The sequence below is a fragment of the Salminus brasiliensis genome, chromosome 11 (assembly GCF_030463535.1).
Source record: "Salminus brasiliensis chromosome 11, fSalBra1.hap2, whole genome shotgun sequence".
NCBI classification, from domain to species: Eukaryota; Metazoa; Chordata; class Actinopteri; order Characiformes; family Bryconidae; genus Salminus; species Salminus brasiliensis.
The window spans coordinates 5,531,075-5,549,267 of NC_132888.1; the positions used below are offsets into that span (position 1 = coordinate 5,531,075).

The 18,193-nt window shown below is 39.3% G+C and overlaps 1 protein-coding gene across 1 annotated transcript in view; it reads left to right on the plus strand.

The window, feature by feature from the left end:
* Positions 1 to 6,157: 6,157 nt before the first annotated feature.
* b3glcta (beta 3-glucosyltransferase a) overlaps positions 6,158 to 18,193 on the plus strand; it is a 193,249-nt gene continuing 181,213 nt past the window's right edge. The window contains exon 1 of the mRNA XM_072690983.1: positions 6,158 to 6,377. Coding sequence (XP_072547084.1) covers positions 6,317 to 6,377 — 61 coding nt within the window. The 5' untranslated portion in view covers positions 6,158 to 6,316. The remainder of the gene's footprint in view (positions 6,378 to 18,193) is intronic.

Genomic DNA, 18,193 nt, shown 5'->3' on the forward strand with positions numbered 1-18,193 from the left:
CCCTTTACCCTCTCTGCTTCCCGGGTGCTGGAGTTGGCTGTGTGTGTGCTCTCTGCCCCCAAGTTTACTAGTGTGTGTTTGCTACCACGGATGGGTCAAATGCAGAGGACACATTTTGCTCTACAGTACAGTGACAAATACATGCACCTTTAGTGGTCTAGAAGTATTGCCAAAAGAATAGGACTCTCTGGAGCAGCTAAACAAGAACCTATTGGCACCATGCTGCCTAATAATTGGGGTAGAGGCGTATAAAGCCTCCCAGGACGGAGCAATGGAAGAACTGTGTTCTCTGGAATGATGGTGGATGGTGCTCCATCCAAATACTTTTGGGATTACGTGGGGTGGTGGGGTTATCATCATCCAACATCCTGACCTCACTAACGCTTTTGTCTCTAAATACAATCAAATCCTCACAGCAATGCTCCTTCGAAATCTAGTGGAAAGCTTTATTCCCTGGACAGTAGAGACAGTTACTTCAACAAAAGCAGGGGAAGCTCTTTTTAATACTCTCGATTTTGGAAGAAGCAGTGAACGAGCAGGTGTCCCAATACTTTTTATTTTTGATGTCCTTATAGTGTATTAAAGATGAAGGGGTAGATGATGATAATGATGATGATGGCTATGATGAGGAAGGAAGAGGAAGGATCTGTTAGCATGTGCTGATGTTAATTTCAGTTTTGTAAGTTCTGTCTTCCGAAGCAGAATGCAAATAACCTCCTCGCAATTAGCACCCCACATGAGCGCAGATTTGTTTACTCGTTTACCCTCAAATCACTCATGCATTTCTTTAATAATGCTTTAGGCCTGATTACAGCGTACAGTGTATTGGATGGTTATGTTTTATGTAGACCACAATTTCCTCGTACACTCAAACACTCCCTAAATTCCCACAACGTAACAGAAGCCGCGTGAAGCTGATCTGAATTCGGCTGAACAGAATCACTTTGTGTTCCGTGTGATGTGCAGTGACCGGGAATTTGTCTTTGTCAGGGTCTCAGCTTTACATAAAGATACAGAGGTGCTTAAACATACACAACGTACACCGATCAGCCATAACATTAACACCACACTGGCGGGTTATCTTCCTCTACAGTGGCAGATATCTGTCAAGGGGTGTCTCTATTAGGCAGTAAGAGAACAGGCAGTTATTGAGGGTGATGAAGGTGGTAAAATGGGGACATGGGCAAGCATGAGTGGTCAGTACCTACCAAAAATGGGTCAAGAAAGGATCCATCAGTGAGCTGTCACTGATGCGAACCATGGAGGTCCTACCTCACAACTTGCAGGACTTATAAGATCTGCTGCAGGAGTCTTAGTGCCAGATACCACAGGACACCTTCAGAGATCTTGTGGAGTCCATCTGTTGGGGCGGCTCAGAAGGCACCTATTTCATATTAGGAAGGTGTCCAGGGGTTTTAATGTTATGGCTGGTTGGTGTGCATATAGTCTAGGATATATAGTTGTCCTTCCACACCTTCCATTACAATCCATCTTGCTGGATCTCTTTCTGATGGTAGATGCTGTATTTTGACATCAACTGTGGTGAGAGCTACCTGCTACCATGATGACTCCTTTACTCATGGGCTGAACTTGCTAGGATGGCCTGATCTGGCCATGTTGGTCAGCTGTTTCACTGGTAAATGATTTAGTGGACAGTGAAACGCTGGTTTCTAATATTTCTGAGATCTTCTTAACCCCCTTCCCAGACTCATCTGCATCTACAGTCTTCTTCCTGAAGGCCTCAGAGAAGAGCACTCTCTGGATCTGACCATGGTGATCATCTTCTTCACCCCTCATTTCAACCATCAATCAACAGCAGACCAGACTAAACGTCTGAGGTTTAAATAAGACTCCAGACTCCTCCAGAATCCTCAAAGGAGTTCTTACTTTTTCCTCACAATATTACCTTTCTTCAAAGTGTCAGCTAGAGGTTTGCAAAGCCCCCAGCAACTGTCTCTACTGGCTCCAGCCTGTTTAAGGGGTTAAAGCCTCTAAACGCAAACATAGCGTTAGAAAAGTGTTTCAGGACAAAAGAGTTCCCAACTTTTCACATTTACCACTGTTTTACTATTGTCCACTTAACATGTCCAGAAACACCCATGCATCATTAAATGTTCACTCAATGTAAAGAAGGGTTGGGAGGATCAATACCAGTGTCAATACTTCCTTGATCTTGATCTTGATCAGTCTTTACATGACAACATCAATACCAAATGTTTTCTTTACAAGGCTCACATCTGTCTCATGACGTCCACTTATAAGATAAGATAAGATAATCCTTTATTAACCTCACAGTGGGGAGATTCTCAGTGTCACAGCAATAAAGGGATAGCAAGACACTCAGATGCAAAACATAGATAAATTACCACTATATACACAATATAAATAATAGAAGTAAAAAAAACAATATTATTTACAGATTATTTACAGATAATTGCAAATTGACCCTTAATTGCACATGTGGGGGGTGTATTACACATTGTATTGTTACATTGAGGGACCTAGAGTGTGTAGTTTTAGTGTGTAGTTTAAGTGTGTGTGTATGTGGTCCGCTGGGAGCAGTGCTGGTTGTGGAAGAAAGGACCTGCGATACCGTCCCTTATGGCATTTGTATGGTCTTATGTACCGAAACTGTAATTTTTTTGTGGTCGTTTTCTAACCTCTCTTTATTCCTAACAGTTATGCATGTTAGATTGATAAACAACTCTGTGAAAAATTAAGAGGCCACTTAAACTTTTTTCTTAAATCTGCATCTCTACGCATATCGCAGTCATTTTCTTCCAGGCATTTCATCAAACAGAGCTGAGTTTCCTGAATTTGCAGACTATGAAAGCCATAATGTGGAAGACTAGTGGAGAGTCTGCCAGGACATGAGAGCTGTGATTGGTCAGTCAAGCTTATTTCACCATAGTGATTTCTGAATGCTCTCAAAGTTCAGATATTAGCACTGTGTTGTTTAAATTTGAGTAATAATTTCTTTACATTATAATTATTATAATATTTTCTTTGCATTATTTGAGGAGCTGTTTTTGAGCAGTGGTCATTTCTGCAAATAAATAAATAAATTCTCTAAATAGTCAAATTTTTATTTGGAATTTAGGGGAAATGTAAATTTTTCTAAAACACACTGCATAGAAATAGTAAAACCAGAGAAGCTGATCATGTAGGGTGGTCTCTAATATATATATATATATATATATATATATATATATATATATATATATATATATATATATATATATATATATATATATCATTATAGTACAGCCAGTTGCTACCTTGCAGTGGGATTGGCTGAGAGGCATTCTATGAATTCTCATGATAACAGCACTAACAAACACATCTCTGTAAGACCCTAAAGGTGGTCTGAGACACATTTGGGCCACAAGTTACAGCAAATTTGCATGTTCCGTCCCGTCAGGCTGACACATAACCGGACGCATTTTTCACCACCCAGTGTAAACGCATGTGGCTAAAATCTTATCTGGATTACAATCCAGATAAGCCACATAAAGTGACCAGGTGTAAATGGGGTCTATATCTCAGTCTGTGTACTTGCCTGTAACTTAGCAACGGCCTGGAAGCTGTTAAAAAGAAATGAAGGCAATGTTTTTGGAACGTCACAGAAGCCAACACATTGGCACTCAAGCTTATGCTATACTGTGGATATCGGCACCAGCTATGCTGACCTTCAGCTTTGTGTATTCAACCATGGCGCACTCGAGGCAGTACGAGTGGCAGTCTCATGATATAGCATGACTTTATTGCATGTATATATTGCATATAGTGTGTATTATTGGGTAAATGCATGTGGATATGGGTAAATTATTGGGTATTATTGGGTAAATGCATGTGAGTAGGGGTAAAGTATTGGCTATTTTTGGGTAAATGCATGTGCATATGGGTAAAGTATTGGGCATTATTGGGTAAATGCATGTGGGTATGGGTAAATTATTGGGTATTATTGGGTAAATGCATGTGAGTAGGGGTAAAGTATTGGCTATTTTTGGGTAAATGCATGTGCATATGGGTAAAGTATTGAGCATTATTGAGTAAATGCATGTGAGTATGGGTAAATTATTGGGTATTATTGGGTAAATGCATGTGCATATGGGTAAATTATTGGGTATTATTGGATAAATGCATGTTGGTATGGGTAAATTATTGAGTAAATGCATATGGGTATGGGTAACTTATTGGGTATTATTGGATAAATGCATATGGGTATGGGTAAATTATTGGGTAAATGCATGTGGGTATGGGTAAATTATTGGGTATTATTGGGTAAATGCATGTGAAAATAATGCACGTAAAAAAATATACCTAATGTAAAGAACAGACATGGTATTCCAACTTTTTAAAAAAAGGAGAAACACTGGTGTTTTTTGGATAGTTAGTATTAAAAAAAAAAGCCATGCCGCTTTGCCATCAGCAACCGGAGTCTGAAAGAGCACATCATTTGTAAAGAAGAGGTGGCTGGCTGCACATGTATTGAAGGACATTTGTGGTAAGTCCTTGCCCTCCGAGTGTCGGGAGCATTGGTAGTTCTAGGGGGAGCCATGAACAGGTGGGTTAATTGGCAACTGAGAGAAAAAGGGAAAAATCTGACAAAACAAAATCATAATAAAACAAACTCATTGACTGTTAGTTACCACTCTAAAGAGTCGGCATGTGTCTCTACAATAAACCATGCCACACCAGATCCACCCTGAGCTTTATTTTAAAGGAAATTCAGGTGTGTTTGGGACAGTTACAATATAAAAACGTACTAACAGACATGCTTACTGTTACTTTAAGGTATCAAATAAAACTTCTATATTTGTTATACATGTTGCACACATGGCGACCCAGGGTTCAAATTCACCACCTCTGCAAACTAAGTGGTAAGTTTCATCTACAATGAAAGATTTCACACCAGTTCCACTCCGACTGTGTTTACAGCCCTATCACTGAGTTATACAGAAGCTTTAAAATTCAGTGGACTTCCCCTTTAAAGCCAGCTCGGCTTCTCCTTCCATAGAGGCACAGTCCACCCAGACGGGACCCCCTTTTAAGGGAAATACAGAATATTAAAAAATTGAAGACACATTGACTGGTAGTTTTGGATAGCCATACACCGTCTTCATGCTTAATGATTTATGCTTGACTTCCCTCTGGGGTAAATCTATCTATCTACACTACATGGACAAAAGTATTGGGACACCTGCTCATTCATTCTTTTTTTCTGAAATCAACACTAAGAGCCTTAGTGAGCTCAGGATGAGCACCATCCACCATCCTTTAAGAAACCACAGTTCTTCCACTGCTGCACAGCTCAATGCTGGGGGGCTTTATACCCCTCAGACAGTCCTATTGTATTGGCAGTACTTCTCTACAGGGACTAGACAAGCTGTCTCTGTGTGCATTTGCACATCTTTGTCAGCAATGGGTGCAACTTAAAGTAGCTGAATGCCTTCATTAAGAAGGGGTGTCCAAAAACATGTAGATATAATATATGTAGATACTTGATTGGGTTGGGTTCCTTTACGATGAACCCTTTTACACCGACCCCACTCTAACTTTATGTACATCCAACCACTGAATTACCCAGAAACGTCTAACTGTAGTTTTGTATAGTAATTAAAATTGCTTTATTTATGTTGTAGACATGGTGACACCCACTTCCACTCACCACCTAATCTAATAAGCCTCTAAAACGCTCTAAACGTTTCCGTAAAATAACCCATTTCACACCAAACTCTGACCTTATACACATCCCAGCCACTGAATTACACAGACAGCCTTTTAAACAGACAGCGTCAGTCGACCGAGGCATGACCCCCTTTTTTTAAGGGAAACACTGATGTTTTTGGACTGTCAGAATATTAAAACCTCAAACAACAAGTTGACTGGTAGTTTTGTTTAGTAAATAAAATTGATAGTTCTATTTTGTAGACCACTCTAATAAACCATTTCACACCAAACTCTGACTTTATACACACTGAATACACACTCCACTGAATTGCACAGACGCTTAGAAAATTCGGTGGACTTCCCCTTTAAAGCCTCAGCTCAGTCCACCCAGGCATGACCCCAGTTAAAGCGGCCACAAGGGGGCGTCCCTGAGACACTTTTTTTTTTTTTTTTTTTTTTTTTTTTCATTTTCCCCAACAGGAAACGTGCCTGAAAATAACGTGAAATTGCTTCTCCTCCACAGCAGGGTAGAAGAGAGAGTCTCCAGAAAGGAGAGCAGTCAGTTTGCTGAGGACTGTCAGAGCTGCCGGACTCTCTCTCTCTCTCTGTCTGTCCGGGTCTCTCTCTCCCACCGTCTCTGATTATGAGCCGCTCCAGTAACTCCCGTCTCGGATACAAAGCAGCTTTTATGTTCTGGTCTCTCGGTAAGTGTCTCTCTCTCTCCCTCTCTCTCTCTCTCTCGTCTTGTTTGATGTCTTCAGCTTCTCAGCGCTTCTCCGCGCTTCTCGCCCTGGTCCCTGTGTTGGAGAACGCGGTGAGGAACTTTGCATGGCGTGTCGCTCCTGCTTGTGCCAACGGTACTGAAAGCCAGCTGGGTCGTGGCGAACTAAGTGGACCCATTAACTTTTCTCCAGCTTTCTGGAGTCGCAGCACCGTCTCCGGTGTTCATGCGTTGGAGTCGGCTGGGGGGGCTGGAGTGCGCCCATCGCCCCTATCTCCTTCAGCGACTGCAGTTCCAGCCTTGCAGAGCAGATGATCTCAGCAGAATGCTTCAAACTTTACAGGTCCTGCAAATGCTGTGACACAGGCGAGGTTCTGGTTCTGGTTCTGATGGATCTATCTGAGGATCCAACTGCTTTAGTGAGCTGCCACGTTGCCCAACACTGAGTACCTGGAGTACCTGGAGTACCTTGGTACCTGAGTACCTGAGTACCTGGAGTACGTTGAGTACCTGGAGTACGTTGAGTACGTTGAGTATGTGGAGTACCTTGAGTACGTTGAGTACCCTGAGCACCTGGGTATACAAGTAGAGTTAATTTCAATAGAGTTAAACTGACAGGATGTAGAAGTTTGCACAGTAATTCTATTTGACCATGTTTAAGTTCACCTTTACTCAAACTGAGGTCATTTTACAGTGGGATTTCTGTAAGTAAGGGAGAGCTGCTGAGCAGTACTGTAATTCTGTTGTAATTCTATTGTGTGTTTACCCAGGTTTATATTGCAGTTATTCTATTTAACTCAGTAATTTAACAGTACAGGTTCAACAGGAATTGATTTGCCTCGCTTAGTTTACTTTATGTCAGTTTACCGGAATTACAGTGCAGTAATTCTATTTTAACTTAATTGATTTCAGTTTGCTCTGATTTTTATCTTGGTTTCAGATTACAGTACAGTAATCCTAGCTTGCAGTGCAGCAATTCTATTTTAACTTTATTTGGTTTACAGTAACAATACCTGCCTCCTTAATTTTACACCAATTTACTGTGCAGCGATTCTACTTGAACTGTTTACAGTACATCAATTCTATTTTAACTTCATCTTAGTTTTCGTTGCAGTAATTCTGTTATTACTTTGCTGTAGTTTACAGTACAACAATTGCAGTTGCAATTGCAGTGCAAAAATTCTACTTGGACTTGATTTCAGTTTGCTGTACAGTAATTCTATTTGAACTATCTCAGTACAGCAATTTCTATTTTAACTTTGCCCTAGTTTACATTGCAGTAATTCTATTTTCACTTTGCTGCAGTTTACATTAGAGCAATTCTATTTGACCTATATCCCAGTTTACAGTGCATTTACTTCTATTTGAACTTTTTTCCTGTGTGAAGTTCATTAATTCTATTCGGACCTGATTTCACAGCTATTTACGCAGTGTAGTCAGTTTATTTAGATTTGATCAGTTTACAGTACAGTAATTCTATTTTAATGATCTTAGTTTGTAGTACCGTAATTCGATTTTGATGACCTCAGTTTAGTGTTTCTATTTTGCTGACTTCAGTGTACAGTAATTCTACTTTGCTGACCTCATTGTGTAGTTCAATAATTCTATTTGGACCTGATTTCAGTTTACAGTAATTTTATTTCAGCTTAATTACAGTTTACTTTACAGTAATTCTGTTTGAACTTTCTCAGTTTGCAATGCAGTAATTCAATTTTTTACTGTATTGCAGTTCACTGTACAATAATTACATTCAACTTTATTGCAGTTTACAGTACAGTAATTCTATTTTAACTGTAAATTGATTTCAGTTTGCTATGATTTGTAACTTGTTTTCAGATTACAATACAGTAATTCTTTGATTGTAATTCTCATATATTTTATCATAGTTTACAGTGCAGCAATTCTATTTTAACTTTATTCAGTTTATAGTAACATGAATTGCCTCCCTAAGTTTAGTCTAGTTTACAGTGCAGCAATAACTCTTTATATTAAAATAATTCTTTTTTTTTTTACTTTACTGCAGTTCATTGTACAATAATTCTTACTTTCTTAGTTCACAGCACAGTAGGTCTCTTTTAACTTTATTGCAGTTTACAGAACAGTAACTGTACTCTAACTTTACCTCAGCTAACAGTGCAGTATTTCTATATGATCCTTACTCCAAATTACTCCACAGTAATCCTCCTTTTAAACTTTAACTCAGTTTACAGTACCATAATTCTATACTACTTTTGCCTGTAGTTTACAGTAGAGTAATTCTGTTTGAAAATTTTAAAATTCTAAATGTATTGCAAGTTTTAACACATCGTACCACTGTTTTAATTGTACCACAGCTAGCAGTTCAATAATTCCATTTTTAGCTTTACTCTTGCTATCAGTACATCAACTTTATTTTAGCTTTACCTTCATAATTCTATTTTTAATGGTGTGCTAATATATTATGTATTAAGTTTCTCAGTTAGTAGTACTATAAGTGTAGAGGAATTCTTTTTTAACTTGATAGTAATTCTCTATTTACATTATTTCAGCAAATGTATTAATTTATGAAAATTATTAGGCACGATAATAGAATTATTTCTTTTGATGTTTTCAACTGTAACCAAAACGAACAACAGCGGCCACTGAGCTGCACTTCATGATCCTGGGCGGATGGTCAACTTTTTCCAAGTTGTGAAGTGAAGGAGTGTGTAGAATGTGAAGCAGTATACCGAGAACATAAAAACAACCAAAAGCTCAAAAGGCTTTACACACCTTTTTCCATACGTCTCCGAGGATAGACACACAGTCAGCCTCAGCACCTTATCATTCAAGTTTCAGGAGGCATCGGGGCTGCTTTTGAAATCCGAGTGTGTTTGCTCTGCGAAGGGAAGCCGCGCTGGAACGGGAAGCCTCTGTTAGGGGTCGTCTTTTTATTTTCAGTTTTTTTCCTCTTAGGCAGGTTGACATTTCTCAAGCACTAGTTTGTACTGGTGCCCTACTTTGTACAAATCAGGAGGAGTGCTTTTATTCAATACGTTGTGGATTTGCACAGAACGGGAATTAGAGCTGTGCATGATCAAGGCATTTAGTATTCCATCTTTGCTTCTTTCCTAAGAAGCCCGAAGAAAGGTATCAGAGAGCCACGCAGCCCCAACCAAAGTCAAAGAAATAATGACTAGTGGAGGCACAGAGCGGGATAAAATTCCCCTCCTCGTCGCGGCGCGAGATGGGTATTAATTACTGGCCTGAGTGGCCTGCTTTCCCATCAACACCTGAGTCGAAACAGGAGGGGTTTTCACCCCCAAAAGGGTTTTTGTTGAAGTCAGAGAGTCGGAGCCACCCTACTTTATTATTTATGACAGGCAGAATAGGGCATATATTTTAAATGATGTCACACAGCCATTTTTACAGTGCGCAGTATAGTCAGTTTAGTTAGATTTGATCAGTGTACAGTACAGTAGTTCTATTTTGCTGACCTCAGTGTACAGTACAGTAATTCTATTTTAATGACCCTAGTTTACAGTCTAGTATTTCTATTTTTAATGACCTCAGTTTGTAGTACAGTGATCCTATTTTGATGACCTCATTTTGATGACTTCAGTGTACAGTAATTCTATTTTTCTGACCTCAGTGTACAGTACAGTCATTCTATTTTAATGACCCTAGACCCTAGTAAATACAGTCTAGTATTTCTATTTTTAATGACCTCAGTTTGTAGTACAATGATCCTATTTTGACGACCTCAGTGTACAGTACAGTAATTCTAGTTCAGTTACCTCCGTTTATAGTACAGTAATTCTATTTTGATGACCTTAGTGTACAGTACAGTAATTCTATTTTGATTACCTCCATTTATAGTACAGTAATTCTATTTTAATGACCCTAGTTTACAGTACAGTAATTATATATATGTTTTTATGACCTTGGAGTACAGTGCAGTGATTCTATTTTGATGACCTCAGTTTACAGTACAGTCATTCTATTTTAAAGACCCTAGTTTACAGTACAGTAATTATATTTTCAATGACCTCGGTGTACAGTAATTCTATTTTGCTGACATTGGTGTACAGTAACTCTATTTTAATGGTAATTCAGTACAGTAATTTTATTTTTAATTACCTCAGTTTGTAGCACCGTAATGCTATTTTGATGACCTCAGTGTACAGTACAGTGATCCTATTTTGATGACCTCAGTGTACAGTAATTCTATTTTGATTACCTCTGTTTACAGTACAGTAATTATATTTTTTATGACCTCAGTGTAAAGTACAGTGAACCTATTTTGATGACCTCAGTGTACAGTAATTCTATTTTGATAACCTCAGTGTTCAGTACAGTAATTCTATTTTTAATTACCTCAGTTTGTAGTACCGTAATTCTATTTTGATGACCTCAGTGTACAGTACAGTAATTCTATTTTGATTACCTCCGTTTACAGTACAGTAATGTTTTATGACCTCAGTGTAAAGTACAGTGAACCTATTTCGATGACCTCAGTGTACAGTAATTCTATTTTGATAACCTCAGTGTTCAGTAAAGTAATTCTATTTTGATTACCTTGATGTACAGTGATTTTATTTTCAGTAAAATAGTAATCAGTAAAACAGTAATCCTATACCTCAGTTTACAATACAGTAATTCTATTTTTACTCTACCTCAGTTTACAATACAGTAATTCTATTTTTACACTACCTCAGTTTACAATACAGTAATTCTGCTTGAACACAGTGTATATACCAACATTAACTTGACCTTAGTTACAACCCAGTAATCATATTTTAACTTTAACTTTATCTTTACCTCAGTGTACAGTACAGTAATTCTAACTTTACTTTACAGTAATTGATTTATTTTCTATTTGCAGTGCAGTGCTTCTTCTTCAACATTACTATAGTTTACAGAGGAAGTCTACTCTACCTTTCCCTCAGTGTACACTACAGTAACTTTAACATTAGCTAATCCTATATCTCAGTTTGCAATACAGTAATTCTATTTTAACTCTACCTCTACAGTAGTCATTCTACTTTAACACAGTTTACATACCAACATTAACTTGACCTTAGTTACAATGCAGTAATCATATTTTTACCTGACCACAATTTACAGTATAAGAATTCTACCTTAATCATGTTTACTGTATGATAGCTCTACTTTAACAGTAGTCATTCTACTTTAACACAGTTTACATACCAACATTTTACCTTTACCACAGTACAGTAATCCTGTTTTTACTTTACCACAATACTTTACAGCATAATAATTCTACCTTTAACTTGGTCATATTTTACAGTACATAAACTCTACTTTAACCTTACCACCGTTTACAATGCAGTAATTCTATTTTATTCTAGTTTTAAACATAGTTTGCAATGCAGTCATTTACTACACTACTTTACTACAGTTTACGGCAAAGGAATTCTATTTTAACTTTGCCCTCAGTTTACATTACAGTAATTCTATTTTAACTTTATCTAAATGTACAGTACAGTAATTCCAACTTTACTTCAGATAACAATACAGTGATTCTGTTTTATTCTATTTGAACCATAGTTTGCAATGCAGTGATTCTGCTTTAACTTTACTACGGTTTACTGCAGAGGGATTCTGAATTTAACTTCGCCCTCAGTTTACATTACAGGGATAAAAAATTCACCTCCACATCGTGAAGTCATGCGTATCAATTACTGGTCGTAGTAGCCTCTGATTTCTTATCGACACCTGAGCTGAAGCAGAAGGTTTTTTCTGTTTCCCCCTAAAGGCCAGTTGTCTCTTCAGGGTTTTTGTTGAGAAGTCAGAGAGTCGGAGCCACCCTACTTTATTATTTATGACCGGCAGAATAGGGCATATATTTTAAATGACAACATACCTTGGCTGTGTTCCTGCAGGCAGAGATATGAAGTACTCAATCATAGGCGATAGCAGTGCCTCATTTATGATTTTTTTATTTTTTTTATTTTGTATCTCCCCTGGCGAGACGGACGCAGGAAGGACCCGGTATGTAAAGAAGGGTTTAAAAGCAGTGCTGCATATGCAAATGATTCACTTAATAGCTTTTGTAATAGTGCTTTACTACCAGTTCTTGTGTAATGAAGAGGAAAAGTGATGTACCCTGCGGGCTCCTATTAAGCCTGCCCTGAAGCAGTGTTTTGGTATGGATATTAATCTGTTGAGTCAACCCACTATCATTTAACAGGTGAATAATCGGTGGGCTAAATGAACAGTTAGATAATGCAGAGGAATGGATGCGAACTCACGCTGGGAGTGCAGTAAACTGGCGAAGGCGTGAAATCGCATTGGCTGTGGGAACGCGGTGCTGTGTTGCTTATCAGTGAGCGGCAGAGTTGGGATTTGGCTTGGGCCTGAGAACCATGGGGGAATTCAGCCTCAGACAGCCCAGGCATGTGACGAGTGAAGAAATGCTGAAGTTTGAAAGCGACTGATGAATTTGGCTCGTCTTCCAGCACAGGAGGATCAAATCTGCACACGTTCAGACGCTCAAAGCTTCCAGGCAGTCGGTCTATACCTGCACACAGAAGTTCAATACATACAGGATTTAATGTTTTATCTGCTGATGGTGCTGTGTGGTGCATGCAAGTGTCTGTGACAGCTGGTGCCATAAAGACTGAGGGGAAGCACTGCCTCACCCAGTAAGAAAGATTCTTTAAATAAATTACCTGGATGGAAATGGGATGTGAAGCACTTGCTCACCTTTTGATGGCATCACAGCACTGTGTTCAATGCGAATAAGACTTGACTTGTCAGATTGTTCTTGTTCTTGGCGTCATGCGCTTTCTGCCCTACATAGTGCTCATTATTACCTGCCTTCTGGTGGGATTGGGGGGGGGGTAAAAAAATGTTTCTTGTAATTTTATTTAAATTCATTATGTTCTTTTTTAATTAATTATTATTATTCTTTTTTTAAATTATTATTATTTATTTATTTTTATTTTTTTATCAGCTGTGTGCCATACTGCAGAGGTCATCAGTTCCGATCCTGGAAGGCCAGAGTTCAACCCTGTGGAGTGATTATCCAGCTCAAAAATCTCATTTAATTACCAGGTGTAGAAATGACCACACTGGTGGCCAGTTTTATTCTATATATTTATTCTCTTTAACAGTGATAATTTAAAATGTTGACTTTCCTAGTTTTAATTTTAGTTTTAATAAAAAATCACAACAAATACATGAAAGAAGACACACACACACACACACACACACACACACATCACATCACACCCTATTGGGAGGTTGTTATTTTAAGCAGTCTGGCTGACCAGTTAGCTCGTTGGCTTCCATTAGCCATTTCATTAACTGCATTTATCAAACATTAGATACAATCTATAAAGGTAGTTCATCCAACCGTGACCTCATTATACGGTCAGCTGCACGTTCAAGAATGTTACTAACAGGAAAATCTTTTAAGGCTCCTTCAAGGTTACTCGTTTCATGCCTTTTCACGACGTTACCGTTTGAGAGGAGAGAGTGTTTCTTTGCCCACAGTAGCGTCTGGTGGCTCTTGGCTCCTACAACTGGAGTCCGCCATGTTTGCCTTTCTGAGGACTGAGATTGGAGTGGAATGGGGGCTCTAGGGAGTGTCTGTAACAGACTGTGGGAGGTCCATGTAAACACAAACAAGGATCCCAACCTACAGCTCAGTTTTCCAACCGGCTTCTTTGCCTTCCTCAGGCGTACGGTACAGTTGGGCTAATGGAATTACTTCAGCCGTTGTTGTTGTTTATCGTGTTTATGTAACCTTCATTAAACCAAGATCTCTTTTTCAGAGAGATCTAATAGGTTTGAATATCCGCTATGTGGACAAAAGTATTGGGACACCTGCTCAATCGTTGTTTCATCAAGGGTATTAAAAAAACTGTCCAGGGAAAAAGGCTTTCTGCTAGATTTTAGAGGAGCTCTGCTGAGGATTCAGCAAATATATTGCAGCATTGCTGAGGATTCAGCTGCACTGCACTGGGAATTTGATTCTGTATGATTCGGTATGAATGTCTGCACTGGGACTTTAATTCGGTATGAATGACTGCACTGGGACTTTAATTCGGTATGATTTGGTATGAATGACTGCACTGGGAATTTGATTCGGTATGATTTGGTATGAATGACTGCACTGGGAATTTGATTCGGTATGATTGATGATTCGGTATGAATGTCTGCACTGGGACTTTAATTCGGTATGATTTGGTATGAATGACTGCACTGGGAATTTGATTTGGTATGATTGATGATTCGGTATGAATGTCTGCACTGGGACTTTAATTCGGTATGATTTGGTATGAATGACTGCACTGGGACTTTGATTCGGTATGAATGACTGCACTGGGACTTTGATTTGGTATGAATGACTGCACTGGGACTTTGATTCGGTATGAATGACTGTACTGGGACTTTGATTCGGTATGAATGACTGCACTGGGACTTTGATTCGGTATGAATGACTGCACTGGGACTTTGATTCGGTATGAATGACTGCACTGGGACTTTGATTTGGTATGAATGACTGCACTGGGACTTTGATTCGGTACGATTCGGTATGAATGACTGCACTGGGACTTTGATTCGGTACGATTCGGTATGAATGACTGCACTGGGACTTTGATTTGGTATGAATGACTGCACTGGGACTTTGATTCGGTATGATTCAGTATGAATGACTGCACTGGGACTTTGATTCGGTATGATTCAGTATGAATGACTGCACTGGGACTTTGATTTGGTATGAATGACTGCACTGGGACTTTGATTCGGTACGATTCGGTATGAATGACTGCACTGGGACTTTGATTCGGTATGATTCGGTATGAATGACTGCACTGGGACTTTGATTTGGTATGAATGACCACTGGGACTTTGATTCGGTATGATTCAGTATGAATGACTGCACTGGGACTTTGATTCGGTATGATTCAGTATGAATGACTGCACTGGGACTTTGATTTGGTATGAATGACTGCACTGGGACTTTGATTCGGTATGATTCGATATGAATGACTGCACTGGGAATTTGATTTGGTATGATTGATGATTTGGTATGAATGACTGCACTGGGACTTTGATTTGGTATGAATGACTGCACTGGGACACTGATTTCTTATGGTTTGGTATGAATGACTGCACTGGGACTTTGATTTCTTATGATTTGGTATGAATGACTGCACTGGGACTTTGATTCGGTATGAATGACTGCATTGGGAATTTGATTCGGTATGATTCGGTATGAATGACTGCACTGGGACTTTGATTCGGTATGAATGACTGCACTAGGACTTTGATTCGGTATGATTTGGTATGCATGACTGCACTGGGACTTTGATTTGGTATGAATGACTGCACTGGGACTTTGATTCGGTATGATTCAGTATGAATGACTGCACTGGGACTTTGATTTGGTATGAATGACTGCACTGGGACTTTGATTCGGTACGATTCGGTATGAATGACTGCACTGGGACTTTTATTTGGTATGAATGACTGCACTGGGACTTTTATTTGGTATGAATGACTGCACTGGGACTTTGATTCTGTATGAATGACTGCACTGGGACTTTGATTCGGTATGATTTGGTATGAATGACTGCACTGGGACTTCATTCTGTATGATTTGGTATGAATGACTGCACTGGGACTTCATTCTGTATGATTTGGTATGAATGACTGCATTAGGACTTTGATTCTGTATGATTTTGACTTTCAGTAATGACTTTTTTCTGAGTTTTATTACTTTTGCATTTAGGAAACTGGAAACTTAGCAGTGATACAGGTTTGGCTTTACAATGACAGTGTAGTTATCAGCTGCACCTGCTGCTGATTTAGCAGTGTACTCATGTGGAGGAAAGTGGAGGGTGGAGATCTTCAAGGTCCAAGTTAAAAGTATATGTATAGTTTATATCTTGGGGGAAAAAACCCTTTAAAGTAAACCTGCCTTTCTTGCAGCCAGTGAGTCAGACATGCTTGCTGGTCGGCCGTTTTTCTATCAATAAAGACATAACCTGCTCCTTTCTGTTATGAAATGATATTGCAAAAAAATAAAACCCATACAAGCAAAAAAAAAAAAAAAGCTTCTTTCTAAAGCTTTATTCCAACACACACACAAACAGGAGCTGGAGCTGGAGCACCAACATACACTGAGGTCATTTCAACAAATTGCCATGTGCCAAGAGCCTGCTTTAACACACAGACCTAAGCTGTTGTGTTAAATACACACCAATACACCTAAGGGGTGTATTGATTCACAAAATTGTGAATTTGATTGGACACAGCTTTCTGGAAACAACTTTACGAATTAGCAGAAATAAAAAGTGGCTAAAAAAGGGCTTATAATATTCCCCATAATATTCATATTTCCATTTCAAGTTTATTGCAGCATTTATCATCATAAATGTACAACATTAGAAACCACAGCAGTGTTCCTATCCAACACTGTAGCCACCAGCTGATATGTTAGCCCCAAGCTATCACACTAGCCCCAAGGTAACATGCCAGTCATAATCTGTGGGGGCTAGTGTTGTAGTCTGCCGCCTTCACTGTTGCAGACTAGGGTAGGATTCCTCAGCCATGAAAACTCCCCACAGTACACCAGTAAGAGTCCTTGGACAAGACTCCTAACGGTACATCCTCATACCTGTGTGACCTGGGACCACTCTGGATAAGAACGTCAGCCGCAAATATAGTAGATATTCATACACTATATGGACAAAAGTTTTGGGACACCTGCTTAATTCATTTAACTGTTTCTTTTGAAAACTCAAGGCTATTAAGAGTTTATCCAGCTTTTGTTGGAGTAACTGTCTCTACTGTCTAGGGAAGAAGCATAGCTGTGAGGATTTGATTGCATCCAGCGACAAGAACCTTAGTGAGGTCAGGATGTTGGATGATGGTCACCACCCCACCTTATTATCCCCAACTTCCCCAACTCCGTATCCCAAAAGTATTGGATGGAGCTCCACCATCCATCATCCCACTGTTCCACAGCTCAATTCTGTGGGCGGCTTTATACCCCATTAGCCCTGTAGTATATCCAAGTCTTTAGCTAACACACAGCTAGCACAAATACTTTAACCCTGTCATATTTAACTGTTAAATTTCTGGGAATGCTCCAGTATTGGAAAACTGTTTTTTTGAAGTACTGAATTTCATATTTTGACCAACTGATCCATTGTGGAAATAGTCATCAGATGCACAGTTATAGCAACTTTTTGGTTTAAAAATTGGGGGAGGGGTGGGTTACAAACCTGAGGGATGTGCTGGTTAATGTCAGGACCCCCAAGTGAGGTTTCTCTCAACCGGAGCTTGTATGTCAGGTCATGCTGTCTTGTAGCCTGTATTGTGTGTCACAAGCGGAGCTGTGAGTCATGGACTGCCACAGAGAATGACTAATCCGTTCACTTCTGCCGCTTGTTAAGATGAGCGTCCAGCACAAGCCAGCAATTGTTATCCACTGAAAGAAGAGCGGATGCCTCGAGTCAGTGCTGCTGACTCTGTTCTACAGCGTTGCCTTGATATGGTAATCAGACGTGTTGTGGTCAGGGAAGGTAATTCTTTGATGCCTGCGTTTTCTTCACGTTCGCCCTGCTTGTCCTCCAGAACTGTGAGCACTGTTGCCTGCTGGAGACAGTGAGTGATGACAGCTTTCAGAAAGAAGTGAAATACTTGCCTTATGGTTTGGAGGGCTTGACTGACCGGATTTGACTGGGACTCTTCACGCCTGGGCTGATTTTAAAGCGAAGTCATTCCGATCATTTGAAAGGATGATTTTTAGAATATTATTTTTTTAACTTCAGTACTTTGGGAGTTTCTCCCACATCTGCA